Source organism: Ammospiza nelsoni, chromosome 2, assembly GCF_027579445.1.
Source record: "Ammospiza nelsoni isolate bAmmNel1 chromosome 2, bAmmNel1.pri, whole genome shotgun sequence".
Classification (NCBI taxonomy): domain Eukaryota; kingdom Metazoa; phylum Chordata; class Aves; order Passeriformes; family Passerellidae; genus Ammospiza; species Ammospiza nelsoni.
The window spans coordinates 112,517,467-112,534,075 of record NC_080634.1 but is presented as its reverse complement, the minus strand read 5'-3'; the positions used below and the strand labels follow the sequence as shown (position 1 = coordinate 112,534,075).

Below are 16,609 nucleotides of genomic sequence, written 5' to 3'. Positions count from 1 at the left end.
TGAAAGCTTTAAGTAGGTTCCTTCCTTTTGCTGCTGTAACACCCTGCTTGTTCTGATGTTTCCCCCTCACTGCAGTAACACTCAACCACATTTTAATAATTACAACAAAAGCTGTTGAGAGTAAACTGGATTTTATGAGCCAAGGCCTTTCCACAGTACTGATATCATCTGCTCCCAGCACACATTCCCACAGCCTTGCTCCCTTCTCTTGTGGCCATGCTATGAACTGGATCACTAACAACCCAAAAAAACATGGATATTTTTTCTTTAGGGCAGGTCCATTTCTTAATGCATCTCTCAATACAGAACTGAAAATGTCTTGTGAGTAAGCAGGGCCTGCTGCAAGGGAGTGAGCTAAGGGAAGGACAGCCAGGGAGGAGGAGGAGCAAGCAGCACTGTAGGAGCAGACCTAGCTCAGAGATTTTCTAGCAGTAAAATTCCTGAAAGGAATGTGGACTTCGCATCTTGGCATAGGGGAACATTTCAGAGTAGGTTAATGGCACTTTGATTCACACAGTTCACCTGCCTTCCCCAGCAGTGTTACATCTTTATTTGTTTTATATCAGAGCAGGTGTTTGCCAAGAATTAGAAATACCAACGTTAAAAATTATGATAATGACCATAAAAGAAACATTTCCCTTTAGAATTCAGCTTCCTCTTTCCCCTAAGTCAAAAAGTTAATGCAAGCACAGATTGAAATCAAGATTTCTTGTAGAAGTGTTATTGATCTTAGTGTCCCTGAGGTACTGAAGGTAATGCCAGTAATATTCCAGGGAATGACCCCAAATATAGAATATTCAATATATGAATATTATGGATTGCTTTGGTGCTCATGTGAGTTCAGGTTTAACTGAGGTGGCACTGAGTTCACATTCTCTGAAGTGCTCTGTCACATCCAGGATTGTTGGTCAGAAATGTGGCAGCACTGGCCCTTGCAGCCTTTCAGTGCTTCTGTTTCAGAATAAAAACCAGATCTTTTCTTCTGCTGGATCCAAAACAAGTATAATCATTGTCAAAATGTTGCTCTTACAGGAAAGTAGAATTTATTTCTCTTTTATCCAAGTATAAAATTAAATAAATTGATCAGCAGTGTGTTATTTATTTGGACTTGTGTGTTATTTTTCTCTTAGGGGTGAGACTGCTCTGGGGTGCTGAGAAATGACCCAGTAAAATAATTCATAGTCAACTCAGATTTGTGATGATTTGAGAGCTGATGTGGCATGTTGGGATATTACTGGAAGTAGAAATGAGATTATTCTGCAAATCAGACATAGTTTATGAAGTAAACAGGAGATTATTTCAGTTACTTTTTAGAATTAGAAGCAAATACATTTTCCTTTGCAAGAAAAATGTAATCCTGTTGTTCTTTCCTCCATGCTTCATATTAGAGTATCAGGCAATTTCATGATCATATGTTTTATCAGCACAAAGTCAGTTTTAAACCAAAGCCCGCAGAAAAAATGAAATATCTCTTCCATTATTAGATACACTGACATTTTTATAAATGCTCTAGAGATATGCTGCAGTGATATCCAGATACATTTTTCATTTATTTTGCTGAAAAGTTATTGCAGGGATTCAGAAAAGAGGAGAACATACCAGAACTATGCTCCATATTATGCATAATGTAGAAAATTGCCAAGCTTTTATAAAATATGTTTATCATTTCTTAATGTGATTTATTTGCCTTGTGTTTAGACTATTGCATGGTAAAGTTTATTTTGTGCATATACTTTTTATTTTACTAATATATTACAAGCCATATCTCAATGACCCCTGTACATTTTTCATGCTGTCTTACTCCCAATGGCCTCTGTGCATGTAAGTAACCTGTCAAGTGACAATGCCTCTTTATTTGCTTCTTACTGTTTCCTTTCAAGAACTCCTTTTCTTTTATCAGCTAGTAACACAGAAGCATTGAAGTTCAGTCTTTAAGTGTGCCCTGTATTCCTCCTATCTTTGTATATTAAGAAATGAATCGTTTTTCTTTTGCATTTGAGAACCCCACAATCATTAGTTAAATCCATGTAGACTGAGACACATTTTCTCCATGCTACTACTTTGTGATGAAGACATTAATATGTGTCATTTCTGGTGTTTGTTCCTGTTGTTTGTATCTAACATAACATGGCTTTGTTTAAGAAGAAAATAAAGGATTGATTTCTTTTTTCATTATTATTTTTCAATGGAAAAAGACACTTGCAGGCTTAGGTGGTTAGCATGGTAAAGCTGTTTAGTGTGTTGTATATCATTATTATGAAATGAATTATTGATTTGTTTAAATAATGTTAAGTTGCAAAAAGGACAAGAGTAATAATTCCATCGTGGAATGAAAGAAAGATATGACTGAATTCTTGCTTGTAGTATTTGGGGAAAGGTTGAAAGAGATTCTTCTTTAGGATGAAATTCAAAATGCTTCAAATGGACTAGGAAGTTTTCATATCTGTATCTTTTCAAGGCTTTAAAGAGTTGTGTGTGTCAATTGGCTGATTTGTAGCTTCACCAAACTGAAGCCATTGGACTCTCTCAGGTGAAAAGACTGCCATCAAATTGAAAAACTGAGAGATACCCACATTCATCCTAAAAGATGGATTGGATATAGCTGAGATGGATACACCACTTAAACCTTGGAAACACTCAGAGAGAGATTCCACAGTTTGGATGGAGTCTCTCCTGCCTCCTTTTCATAGCGTGCAGAAATACAGAACTGAAAACTCTTGTTCGTTATTCTGCTCCACAATTGCTGGTTGCTGCAATCTTTACAAATATAAATAACTGCCTCCTGCCTGCTTCTGTCATTAGAATTCAGCAGGAGTTACCAGAAATGATGTGTTGGTGGGCACAGGAGGAATAAGCTGTTATTAATGAACAAAACTTGATTTGTCAATCACTATATTCCCTGGCAATTGACAACAGATTGATAGGCATGCTGGAATTCATCCAATTTCAACTGCAGTTGAAATGATATCTGAAATAATACTTTTACAATTTTTCCCTAAATATGGTGGAGGTTCTTTTCTGTAATGCCATCACTTTTCATTAGAATTCTTCATTCTGTCACAAGTTTTAAAAAGCATGTCAGTTTAATTAGCACGTGTGTTTAAAGAGAACTCTAATTACAAGTAAGTTGTGTGGTTTGAAAGAATAAATACCACAAAGTATTAACACTGTGCATTTCTCATAGATCTTGTTGAAACATTATTATGAAAGTATCCCTATCTTCAGTGTAAATAGATGTTCTCATATTGCATTCATGTCGGTCACTGTCCACAAATTTTTCTTTAGTATTGCTATTTCTCAGGAATGCAAACGTGAATGGCATGCTGTTCTAGCTGATTTTTGTGGTCTGCTGAACACTGCATGAAAGGACATGCAAACTTTGCTGAGCATCTCAGTAGCTTTGTTACTGCTCTTAACAATTTCTTAAATGAACACTCTTGTTAAAATTGCATAAGGAATGAATGGTTTTATTTTCCATAACATGGTACTTTGTATTATAAATCTACATCTTGATAGAACTATAATTTCTAGCAGAATTAGTTGTCACCCTTCATATGCCTTTTTTTTCTTATCCTTTGGGGCTTTCTTTTGTGTTTTAGTGTTTGATCAATTAGATCTCGTCACATATGAAGAAGTAGTAAAGCTGCCAGCATTCAAAAGGAAAACACTAGTCCTACTAGGTAATTTTCAGTTACTTTTCTGAACATAGCATCATAGCTTTGAAGCCTTTCTGGTGGAATATTTCTAAATGATTTTTTTGTGTTGTGGCTCAGGTGCCCACGGTGTGGGAAGAAGACACATAAAAAATACGCTCATCACAAAACACCCGGACAGATTTGCTTACCCCATTCCTCGTAAGTAGCAGGGCTCAGTGTGCTGCAGAATTGTTTGTGTCCTCCTTGACAAGACCCTCCTGCTTCTACTGCCTGTGTTCAGCTCAGCTGAGACAAATCCTGCCTTGAAGGTGGGAGCTGTGTGGGACTGGATCTGGTTCTTTTGCTTTTTCAAAGGGCAGGGTAGAAAGTTACACCACTTTTGCATAAAATATTCCTTACTATTCACAAAACTTCTTGTTAGAGATACATCTCTCTACCCAGATGTTTGTTAATTTAAAATGAAGGATAAAAGACTTCTCATTTTTAACTGTGTATCATTCCTGTGAGCAGAAATATGACCTGGATTTAGAGGGAACCTGTAGTGTCTTAATTACTTCACACTGCCAAGTCTTAAGGACTGGTATTGCACTAAAATAGTTTAAGTTTCCAGAGATGACACTAAGTAAAAGAAAACACACTTAATTTCACTGCTTGCCAGTGAGTTGTTTTGAAAAGCACAGAGGTGTTTTCCCTTCATGACAACCTCTATGAATACCCTGCAGGAACTGCAGATCCCATTTCATGGTCTCCTGGAGATGCATCCTTTTTCCTCAAGCTGAGCACACCAAAAATAAGAGCATCCAGCCCCTACCTGTTCACTCTATTTCAGACTGACCTCAGAAATGCCATACCTGGCTCACAAGTGACACTCATGTAATTTTCTTCACAGAAAGTAGTGATTTTATCTGCAGATGCTTTTAAAATGGACTCACATATACCATGGTGAGCATGCCTTAGGTTGCCTGCATTAGGTTCCTGCTCTGTGATTCCTGCACTGAAATTGTTTCACTGATTTAATAAGACTAAAAAGATGCATTTTCTGCATCCCTTTACAAAACCATGGTGTAGTAGGTAGCTTTTGAGATGGGCCTTCAATTAGGTGAAGTGTTTGGAAGAATGTTTTATGAAGAAATTACCTGCATACTGAAAACCAGATCAAAAATACCAGGTCAGGCACAATGGCAGTTAATTGTAAAGATTAGTAGGCCATACTTCTCTTACCACATAAGTCTGTAGAAGCAATATTCAAAAAGTATATTATTCCTAAGTAGCCTTTACTTCTCTTGACCACAGGTAATCAGGTTTTTAAACAGTTTTTTAGGCTTATCCTTTTCGCTCTCAAAAGAACCTCATAAATTTTTTTAAAAAAGGAAAAAGCAGAAATGTTTTTGGGACAGAAGGGGATTTAGGAGAAATATGAGTATCTTAAGTTCAGTAGACCCTAGGGACTCCACTGCTGCTTTTTCCAACACATATCCCTCAAACTCCTGCTTTTCCCAGTGCCTGTCATTCTGACTCCCTCATCCTTCATTGCTCTGTGTGTGTGATCTGACAGGTTCAGTTCCGTGAGTAAGTATTGATAAAAAAACAGAAAAAAGAAACCACATATAACCTTAATATTGCTTCTGTACTAAAATATTTTATATTTTCAGACACAACCAGACCTCCAAAGAAAGATGAAGAAAATGGCAAAAATTACTACTTTGTATCACATGACCAAATGATGCAGGATATATCAAACAATGAATATTTGGAATATGGCAGCCATGAGGATGCAATGTATGGGACAAAACTGGAAACAATACGAAAGATCCATGAGCAGGGACTAATTGCAATACTTGATGTAGAACCTCAGGTAACTAATTAGAAGTGTATAAAAATAGGACTCATCACAAATCCTTCAACATTGTTTCATTGAAATTTTTTATTGATTGCACACTAGGTAAGTGCTGCATAAAGTGATGTGAAACAAAAGTCCTTGAACCACCAGGATATCAATCTGTGGAATTCTGGTAATCATATGGTTAGAAGAACACAGAGAAGAAAAACAAGGCTCTGAAGAAACACTAATAGTTTATTTATTCATTGTATAAAATCTGTGGAAAATTCTGATACATTTCCTTTGAAACATCTGTGCAGCCATTACTTTCAATTCACAGGGATCTGTTTATATGTTTTGTTAAATGAAACAACATGAATATAGACAATTGTGATGTTCATATTATTCTAGCAGATGGAAGGAAATGGGAGGAAGGACAAAATTGTGACCCAGGTTATCTGCTTAAATTTGCTGACTTGTTTCTTTGTAAATGGATTCAGGAAGTTCAGATTTTTCTAAGAATTTCACAACAGAAATGAGATACCTGACTAAACTATTTAAGGGAGTTCAGAGTATGATGGTGTTGTGATGTTCTTAGAAATAAAATCCCACATTTAACAGCATTCAGGGAGAGCAGCATTTTTAATGAGTTCAAATGAAGCAGCTGTTAACAGCAAACTCTCTTGATAAACTTTTTCAATATGCATAATTCAAGAGCTGTACAATTCTCAGAAGAGATTTTAATCTTTGTTGGAATATATTTACATTTGGTAACAGCTGCCTTTGCCACATTTCCTCCAGCTCACGTCCAGCAAGCCACTTTGCTATCCAGCTTCCTCATTCATCCATCTCAGCTCATTGAGGCCAGCCTGTTTGTGGATTTATTCCTGGTTCTCTTACACCTCTTGCCTGTTCTCCCTTGGCCACTCTTATGGATTTTCTTGCATTTCAGTTATGGGCTTTGTCTCTTGTTTGGAACAGGCTGACAGAGGTGATTCCTGGTGGCAGCAGAGATGAAAACCTTTTAGCTGAAGGAGAGGGTGGATTATGGGGTTTTTTTTTGTTGGTTTCTTAAAAAGAAAAAGCTTTGGAGAAGACAGTAATCAAAAGAGCAAAGCCAGAGCAACCTTTAGCAGTCTGACTTTATCTTGTCCATCCCTTTGAGTTCAGCTGAGGTGTTTAACCCAATGTCCTGCGCTTCAGGCCAGGTCTGTGACAGTGTCACACATGGCAGCTCTGGGTCACTCAGTTCAGTAAGGGAACTCTTTAATGAGAGCTCTTCTCTTTTGCACAGATTTGGTTCAGGAGCCTGGAGCTGTATTTATTGCATTCAGTGCTGTGCTCAATTTTTAAACACTTCAAATTTCTCACATCGCATTTCATTTTTTTTAAATAATAATTTTATAATAATAAAATTTATACTCTAATCAATATTCTAAAACACAGTTGGCTCTTTTCCTTATTTATGGTATACCTGATTTTTTTTACATGGCATTTCATCAGTCAGTTTAAATGTAAACAGAATTCCACACTCTTTGAGACTGTATGGGGAGAGGCACTCTGAAAATGCTAAAGCTTTTACTGTCTCATAAACTCCCTTTAATTAAGGATAAATACATGTTTTGACCACCAAAAATTTAAAATAATAGAAAAAGCTAGGTGTCTGTATTACTAAGATCTTGACTCCAGTTAAAACAAATCCAGCATTGGTAGATCATGAATTTGTGTCTTTTGCTTGTGTGACTAAACTTACTTCACATTGATTGTTGGAGATTTCCTCTAAAGTATCTGATTTTTTTTTTCCCCTAGGCATTGAAGGTCCTGAGAACTGCAGAGTTTGCTCCTTTTGTTGTTTTTATTGCTGCACCTACGATCACCCCAGGCATTAATGAGGTATGGCACATTGCAATCTGATGTCCTGGCAGGGACAGAATTAAGGATGGCGTTCAAATGTGCAAATCAGACTCTTCAATTGTTTCCTTGTTTGTAAATGAAGAGGCAGAAAAATAATTTAATCACAGCCTTATTAAGTTGATTGACATACATTTATTGTTTATGAACCTATAATTCAAAATGTGGGCTTCAAGAGGAAGGATCCATGTGCTGTATGCTAAAAGTACATATTCTTATAAGTACATATTCTTACATTTCATTCCCTGCTCCAGCTCAAAGATCCATTTCCAAATCATTGGCACAAATTACTCAATTGTGAGTTGACATGCCAGCACTGATCCCACCTTTACCTTGAGCATTTTCCCTGTACAGCAAATAAATATCAGAAATAGGCTTGTTCATTTTGACAGCTGTCCTCTAAGAACTGGGATCTTTGACCCCAGGGGTAATTGCTTGTGGAATTCATGCTAAGTATTCATGGAGGTGCACATCATCCAATTCCTACCTAGTTTTTATAGGGTATCTGCTCTTGCTGTTGATTTCAAGGATACCAAGCAATTCTGCTGACACTAACACAAACTCCATTTTCACAAACACCTTCCTAAAACCATGATATTAAAATATTTAATCTGTTGGATTTGATCATGAATCTGTTCCAAATATCCTAGATGTCTCCTTGATCATCAAAACACAAAGTCAGAAGCCATGTCACTAGAGCAGGTTTCTATAGAAATGTAACTACACTATCATAAGCATGGAGCTGTGACATCACTGCAGAGGCCTGCAGGAAAGGAAGGAGCCAGACTTACACATTTAAATGCAAATAACCTGCATGATAATTGAAACCAAAAGTGGAAAGTGAAGAATTTTGGCCTCAAGCTGGAATTTTACTGACAGCTGAGGCATTCTGCTTGTTCACTAAGATACTTTAGTGAGCTACTTCAGCTCTAAATTGGAGTTTTGTTAATTTTTAAGCACCAGTGCTAGAACAAGCAGTGAAAGAGGGACAGGAGGGAGAAGATGGCTCTGTTCACTTTCACAGCATTATATCATTTCACTGTGTCTTAGGGACCCACACCCTAATGGTACAACCCAAGAGTGTAAAAACAAAGATCTCTCAGCACAGCCCAGCTTGCCATGTTAGTGAAGTGACACTTCATGTAGCTGCTGGTGTGATGCTGTGAATCAGTACAATCTGGATAAAATACTAGAATTTTGTCATCCACACTAAATTTTCCTTTGTGTAAACAAATAGCATTGCATCAAGTACCCTGTAAAATTCACAAATGCTCAGGCTTTTTGCCTTCATACCTGCTCAGCTCCCAAATAGTCTTTCCTTGGCCTCACTCATTTGCCAGTGGTACTTAAATTTTAATCTTCCAGTTAGGATGTAATACAGAGATACTTGGGACAGTTCATGTGAGGGAGAAAACATTTTCCCTCATACACTGGGAAGAGAACAGAAATGTGCCTTTTACAGTAGTGGTGGGGAAGTACTTCGTGCCAAAGAATTAGTAGAAGTAAAATATTGTGTTGGTGCTGTAAAACCTGTTTTAAGCTCCTGTGACAAAAGTCTCTGTGCCTGCAGGGTTTCACCCAGGCACATGAATTGCTGAGCCAAGGCCACACTTACAAAATGTGCTAATTTAATCAATCAATTAAAGCAAAGGAAAGGGAGGGGCAGGCAATGGTAATAGCAACAGCCCTTACCCACACACAGAATCCTGTTTTCCAAGGTTTTCTGGGCAGATAAGCAAAGTGTGTCTGTGTGTAGCAGCCTGCAGGGCAGCAAACAAGGATGAGGAGTGTATGTTTCCTATTTCCCATTCATGCTTCCTTTTTGAAAGGTTCATTTGCGTAATGAGTGTCCCTTTCTGTTGATCCTCTTGCCCTGCCTTGTTTTATTTTACTTGCACTTTTTGAGAACATTTCTGTAACAACTGTCCTTTTTTCCCCTCCCCATGTTTTCTTAAAATTCATCTTTGCTTTTCTTTTCATTTTCCTGCATTCGTACTAATTGTACATAGCTGCCAAAATGGTGCAGAAAACTGCCTGTAAGTACCAGCTAGGGGCTCACAAGGTAGTCCTGGTTATTGCAGTAGTTCTAGAATGTAGACCTGCTTGTTCCCATGCAACATTACTTTTACCATTGGAGTCAAAATTTAATATAATAATGACTTTTGATATCTGCACTAAAATTGTCTGCTAGCAAAAGAGAGGCTATGGAGTAAAAAATATATTCTTACAGATATATATCTGAACTCTGTGGTGAAACCAGTGCAGAGGCCTGATCCTAACAGTGCTTCTCTTGAGACACTTGATGATACTGTCAAAGACCACACAAAATGTCTCAGTAATTGAGGCCCACACAGCAAGAGTCAGGAGACAAAATATTATCCGTTCCAGAGGATCTAGCAATGCACCCTGAGCAGAACTGCAAAGCACCAGCCCAATGTAAATCGTATAGGGAATCTCCCAGAGTGCCCCCACCTGTCTAATCACAGAGGAAGTTTAAATCTGATGGTTGTTGTGCTAAAACAGAGGAGAGAGTGCATCAGAAAACCTTGGGGTGGTTCCTCTTTCCTCCAGCTGTTCCTACCTCCTTTGCCCAGACAGCAGCAAAGAGATCACAGGCTCCATTTATTTGATGTAAACCTTATGGAGCCAAATTCTTCAGACTTTTAGTTGTACTTCCTACAGCCAAAGAATAAAAGGATTTTTCTTTAAAAATGTGGAGCCCACCAACTGTTTAAATTGTGAATTTCTTTCTGTTGAAGCAAAACTGGCAAAGGCCTGATGGTGTTTCCACATTGTCCACAGCCTTAGAAGGGAATATTAGTAATTTTTTGGGCTGGGCTTTGATTGCCACAAGTGGCAGCTGTTGTTCTATGTACTTTCAGGCTAAAAAACCCAGCCCTCAGAGAGTGAAGGTGCCACTGGTGGCCTTTATGTACATGGGTATTTCATGGATAAAGCCATGTTTAACTCCTTTCAGCTGTGGTGGAAAAGGAGAGATTATGAAATTAGGAAGAAAATGAGAGATTATGAATTAGGAAGAAAAAGTCTGATCCAGTAATGGACACACAGCAACTAGACCCACATAAAATTCCTATTGCACAAGAGCTGAGGGAAGAAGGAAATGCAGATGTTGTGCTCCCAAATGTTAATTTCTGAAGTTGTGGCCATTCATTTGTCTGCAGCTCACTGAACATTTTGATAAATATCTTCTTCCTTGACACTATTGAGAGCACAACTGCTGAAGAATTTCCTTCTTGGAACATAAGCTGAGATGTTCGGTATGCAAAATTTAATTAAGACATTTTAGAGAAGATGAGAGGAACTTACTACAGCAAATACTTTGATTACAGCTAGCTTCAAAGATGAATTTTGGTATTTAAGTCTTGCAGACTCAGAGAAAACAGCCAAGTCTGACATGTGCAAATAGATACTCTATCACAAACACAGGTGAAATTTAGTCCCAAAATGAAACAAAAATCAAGAGCTTTGTCTCTTTTCCTTTTGCTGAGCTTAGGAAAGTTTGAACCTATTTGAAACTTACTGCAATGGCTTATCCCAAACTTATTACTGCCCATTAAAGTATATGAAAGAAGTAATGTATTACATTTCCAGCAGGCTGGGAAATTTAGATATTCCAAAATAAAGACCACTTTGATCCCAGTAAAGTTGGATCTGGGAGAAGCCAAGTCAGAAAAATCCTGAAATTTAATGAATTTTTGAAAGACTTAGTTTTATGGAACCTGTGTGTGCAAGGTAAACTTTACCAGTTCACTTTGTTTTAAGATGAGATAGCTGTGAGATTTTCAGATTTTCATTGTCAGTCACAATAGGATAGATGCTGTAGTGAGAAAAGTCCAAATCTGTAGGTAAAAGTAACATTGATGGGAAATCTGAATAATAATTCAAAATCTGCATAAGGACTTAACAGTTCTGAGGCTTCCAGGGGCTTCTCAGGCACTGTTAGCCCTGTGTCATGAGATCAAAACTCTTTTCAAGGTGCACTATGATTTGGACAAGACAGACTATAAATACAAAATTAATCTTAGCTAGATACATTTAAAGCATTGAAAATAGTCTGCATGACAAGTTACTGACCTTTCTTTATAGGTTAATTTAAGCAGGAAAAATTTGATGCTCAGCCGATACAAATTGCTGTCTCTTTTGTAATCTCTGAGAATTTGGAAGTTCACCTAACTAGGGTTTTGACTTAAAAACACTGGGCCATATGAAATAATCCACAAAAATATTTAATACTAGTGTTGACCCACATTGTTCTCTTTATTAATAGCATAAATTACATTTGGACACACTGGAATTTTCTACAGAAGTTCCAGGAGTTGCAGGTGGTGCATAATGGCCTGTCCAGGGAACATCCCTTGTACAGAAATGCATGTGAGGAGTATTTGCCTGACTTGGAAGGAAATTTGTAATAATTTTCAAGTGAAGACAACCACACCACACAGCCCCCTCCCCATTTGAGCCTGCAGCTTCAGGAGAGAAGCAGAACTGTAACTCTGGCAGAGAACTTCTCCTCCTGAAGTGGCTGGTTTCATTGCTGCAGGGAAGGAGAACTGTCTCAGAGCAGGTTGTTTCCTTGAGGGGACCTGAAAGCTCCTGTTCCACAGCTACTTGCCACTGTAATTACAAATACTTGGGAAACTGAAACAGAAAAAAATAAAGGTGGAGGTCATCTTAACAGCTGGATAAAAATCAGTTTCCAGAATAATTTCTAGTGCCAAAGCTGTGGGCACTGTGTCTGTTTAGCAAAGTGTATCCCAGCTGATTTATCAAGTAGAGTCAGCCTATGGATGCTGCAGAGCAGCAGGAGTCACTTTGCACCAAATCCACCTCAAACCTGTGGGACAGGAAAGACTTGATTGCTTTCCTGTGGCTATTTCAAGGTTCCTGAAAACAGCAAATGGGTTTGTTGGGTTTTTTTTTTTAATTCATAAGGAAATTTGCAGGAAGATAATTCAAACTTACAATTGCTGCAGAGCCCTGGGAAGAAGCCTTTTGCATGCAGCTGCCTCAGGCAGGCAGACCTCACTAACAAAGGTCTGATGTCCAAGCTGCCTGGTTCATCTCCAGGATCTCCTACTGTGAGGGGCTGGAAATGCCCTGCTCTGAGACAGAAACCACAGAGCAGTGATGTGGAGTGAGAACTTCCTTATCAGTAAATTGTCACTGAAGGAAGCAGACCCAGAGGATTGGTGTGGAACAGAAAACATTACCAAAAGTGGGAACAGCTGATTCCTGACAGCCTCTCCCCCTCCTCCCATTTCTCACATTCTCACTGGGGCCTAGGCCCAATAGCTCTTATTTGTGCACCAGGTCTGATTTATTCACATGTGGTCTCCATTGCTGCTTTTCCAAACTTCCATCCTCTAACTTGCTTTTTTAACTCTAGAGCTGTGTTTTGTTTTGTCTCCCAGAACGTCAATAACCGAGTGCTGTTTGAGTGTCAGCTTCCAGAGGGAGCTGTGCCCTTTCTCCCATGTGATTCCCGTAGCTGTAGGTGGGAGAGCTAAAGCACCTCAACTCCCTGAGGCCTTTTTGCCCATTTCCTTCTCAGCTGAGGAGCTGTTGTGGGACAGCACAAAACAATCCAACTTTTGTTTTCTCCTGTTTCTCTCTCGGCTGCCGCACAGGATGAATCCCTTCAGCGCCTGCAGAAGGAGTCGGAGATCTTACAGAGAACATATGCACACTACTTTGACCTAACAATTATCAACAATGAGATTGATGAAACCATCAGGCACCTGGAGGAAGCCATCGAGCTCGTGTGTACAGCCTCCCAGTGGGTCCCAGTCTCCTGGGTCTACTAGACCAGGAATGAGAGAATTGAGAAAAGAAAAAATCTGTCATTACTGGGAACCACCTCATACATGGAAAACCTCTTCGTTATTGACCTTGTGTCAACAGGTCTTGGCCCCTAGAGACTACCTAGATGTAGTGTGACCTAAAATATAATTATTGTCATGTCCGAATAGATAGGAGGAGGGGGAAAAAAAGATGAAACACTAATTTAAAGAGACAGTATCTTTTTTTTTAATCATTTCTCCTAAACTTTAATAAAATGTATCTTTAAATGTATGTACTATTCAGTCTTTTGGAATGTTATATTTTTGGAAATCATAGCTTTTTATTTCAAGGGCCCCTAAAAACTGCACAAAATAGATGCTGCTTTCTATAATCTATTTTAATAGTAATAATAATATGATTCTGTTACCTTAACTTGGGGGTGGAACACTACATTCTTTTTAGAGTCTGATTTTATGGATTGGAATACTTTGCTTTCCTTTATTTATTTGAAGTAATTAGTCTAGTGATTACAAAACAAATTCATAAATTTTAAAGGCCTTTTTTTTCTCATGCTTTTTTTTTTCTCTCCTAGGATAGTATTTTTAAGTACTTTTTTGTGTAACATCCAGATAATGTGATACTGTCTCTTTGAAGAACTCTGTAAAAGTTTTAGAAATTTGAAATTGGGTCTTGACTCTTAATGCATGTGGACAGTCGCAAGCGTTCATGCCGTTGGTGTATCTGTGTTGATAAAACCTGTAATCTACAGCAAAGTACATTCCGTTCATGGGAACACGTACCCAAGGGAATAAAGCAAAATATTATTCTGACTAAGTTGTAAACCTATGCACATCCCTTGCATTTTGGGCAACTTTCTAAAAAAAAAGAAAAAAAAAAAGAAAAACTGATTTTTATTAATAATAATCATGTAGTGAAATGTGTTTGTAATTTTGTCTCAATTTAATTTGTTGTAAGGTGGGAGGGGGCAGTTACTGGTTTCACCATTTCAGATCTGTGTTGTCTGAGAGTATTAACGTTTTAATTAAGTTGAAGCAAAGAAATGCTGATTTTTAATATGTATGTAATTGTTTAAAGATGCACACATTTTAAAAGAAAATACTGTGCAATGAAGAAACCAGTTTAGACATTGCGATAAACTGACTATTCCAAAAGACTCATCTACAACAGCCCTGTAAATTCCTTTAAAAATGGTAATTGACTCTACAGTCTGACCAATTTTTTTTTATTTTAAATATACTTCCTTTTATGTGTTCAACAATTAAATGCTTTTGGGTCCTTCATTTCATCACAGCGAGTTTCAAGAGCAAATCAGTGACTCGTGCAGTGAGTAAAAGTGTCATCAAGGGAAGCCTTTGTAGGGACACAGCCTGCAGTCTGTCCCAGGGGCTCTGCTCCTCCTGGGTCAGCACAGGCTTCCTTCCACAAGGCTGGAATTAGGGCAGAGCCAACTGAGAAGGTGTAACCATGAATGGCCTGGCACTTCATTTTCCTTCTTTGTGCCCTCGCTGGCCCACGTGATCTGCATTTTCTCTGAAAATGGTTAAAGGCAGCAGGCATTGCCACCTCTTTTTAGGTGTCAGAAGCACACTGTTCCTTAAAATGAATTCTCAAAGTTTGGTTGGCTGTGCTGTTGTATAAGATGAATTTTAGTGTTTATGTTTAAATGATACAGGATTTTTTCCTCACAGTGGAACTTGCAGCTGGAGTTGGTCTGTGGGATGTTCCAGTTGTTTGGGACCATTGCATGTGCAATCAGAAAAGGGTTCTCAAGGTTGAATCTTTCTCACAACAGTAATCCTATGGCTGATTTTCTCCTGCCTACTCCTTCTGCAGGTTGGTTGGCCAAATATGTTTACAATTCTTGTAAAATCCACAGCTGCAATCTCAGTCTGGCTGTGCCTCCTCCCACCCAGCCAGGGCAGGCAAAGGTGTTTTATTTCCTGCAGCATCCAGAGCCTGGCTTGCAGCCCACAGAAGGGAAATTCATCCATCACTTTACCCCACCTGCTGAGTGTCCTTAGTGCCACAGCTGGAATCACAGTTCTGTGCATCCCAAAACAAGAGCTGTACCTGAGTCCCTTGAGGTTGTGGTTTTGTGTAAAGTAATGGATGAGAGTCAGCGTGGGCCTCACGTGGAAGGAAACAGGGGAGCTGTCAGAGGAGTTGTAGGTGCTCATCTGTTCTGGGTCTAGCCCCACAAGGAGGGGATGGTGCAAACTGTGAACTGTTCAGTAAGAGGTAATTTTTCAAGTGGTTGTGTTGTTCAGTCCTGGTGAAGCGTAGCTGGTGTCCTGTAGGCAGCTCTTGCAGTGGTGAGTCCACAGTGGCTGAGCTCATGGAAGTGAAAGGGTTAATTCACTCTCAGAACTACCTCTTTTCCCAGCAAAGCACAAAGATGGGAAGACCTACTGAAAATCAAGCAGTGGAGTGTTTCTGATGTTAGAAATACAAACGTCTCTGGTGAGCATTGGTGTCTGACTTCAGTGCCACATTTTTCATCTCAAATGTTTATGGCATTAAACAGGTAAAGTAATTTTGATAATTTGAGTATAGTCCATCATAAATGTTTTAACTACACTTTTGACTCTGTTAATGTGAATTTCTTGGAATTCTGTGTATCCAGCTCGTAAGGAAAGAAATCTCACAAGGCCCATGAGGGTGCTTCTGCCTTATGTAGATGACAATAAGTAGTGGTTTGATGTAACTAATACCTTTTCTTCTCTTAAGTGGAACTACCATTCAGTAATGCTACACCGTAGAAAGATTGGAGAGCTTTGTTTCTTTTATTACTGTATAACCTTTTATCAAGAGACAAAAACTGTAAAGCACACACTTAGCATCCTGTCTTGCCTCCTTTACCATAGTCTGTTTTCCTTGGAACCTTCAGTAGCAAAAGATTAAATTTGAAACCCTGCCTAGGCTTTAAGTTCAGCAGATCCACAGCACACAGTGAGCTCCATGGGCAGATTTCAGCACAGTCCCAGACAGAGCAAGCCCAGGACTCCTCAGTCTGTCCAGTCCTCCCACCCTGCTCAAACCCTTCTGAATGTCTCTGTTGTTTGTGTGGTACATAGAGGGCAAAATTCTGCAGAAATGGAGCTGGAAGCTTCACCTGCATGGGGAAGGCTCCTGCAGGTGCAAAGCTGGTGTTACAGTTTGTTGTTTTTTTCAGTCTCCAATTGGAGAAGGGTCCTCCTGGTACTGTAAATATCACTGCATAATTTGGAGCACCACATGGACTTCTCTAAATTTATGCTGAATGTGACCTCGGAAGCAGCCCTGGGATTGGGAAGAAACAAATGTTTCTGTTTGCCCCTTTTATACTTTATTTTTGTACAGGGGCTCATAGATTTGTAAAGAAAACTTGATCTTATCAGTATGCTGCCTCTCAGTCTGACTG

General features: G+C 38.8%; 1 protein-coding gene across 11 annotated transcripts in view; it reads left to right on the top strand.

Moving 5' to 3' along the window:
- Nucleotides 1-14,472, top strand: part of CASK (calcium/calmodulin dependent serine protein kinase) — a 185,316-nt gene extending 170,844 nt beyond the window's left edge. For 8 of the 11 annotated variants that reach the window (XM_059493309.1, XM_059493303.1, XM_059493307.1 and 5 more), the window contains 5 exons: nucleotides 3,600-3,680; nucleotides 3,774-3,854; nucleotides 5,309-5,511; nucleotides 7,285-7,368; nucleotides 13,035-14,472. In XM_059493309.1, coding sequence (XP_059349292.1) covers nucleotides 3,600-3,680; nucleotides 3,774-3,854; nucleotides 5,309-5,511; nucleotides 7,285-7,368; nucleotides 13,035-13,211 — 626 coding nt within the window. In that variant the 3' untranslated portion in view covers nucleotides 13,212-14,472. The remainder of the gene's footprint in view (nucleotides 1-3,599; nucleotides 3,681-3,773; nucleotides 3,855-5,308; nucleotides 5,512-7,284; nucleotides 7,369-13,034) is intronic. The other 3 variants (XM_059493308.1, XM_059493305.1, XM_059493302.1) reach the window with 1 other exon arrangement.
- Nucleotides 14,473-16,609: the final 2,137 nt, after the last annotated feature.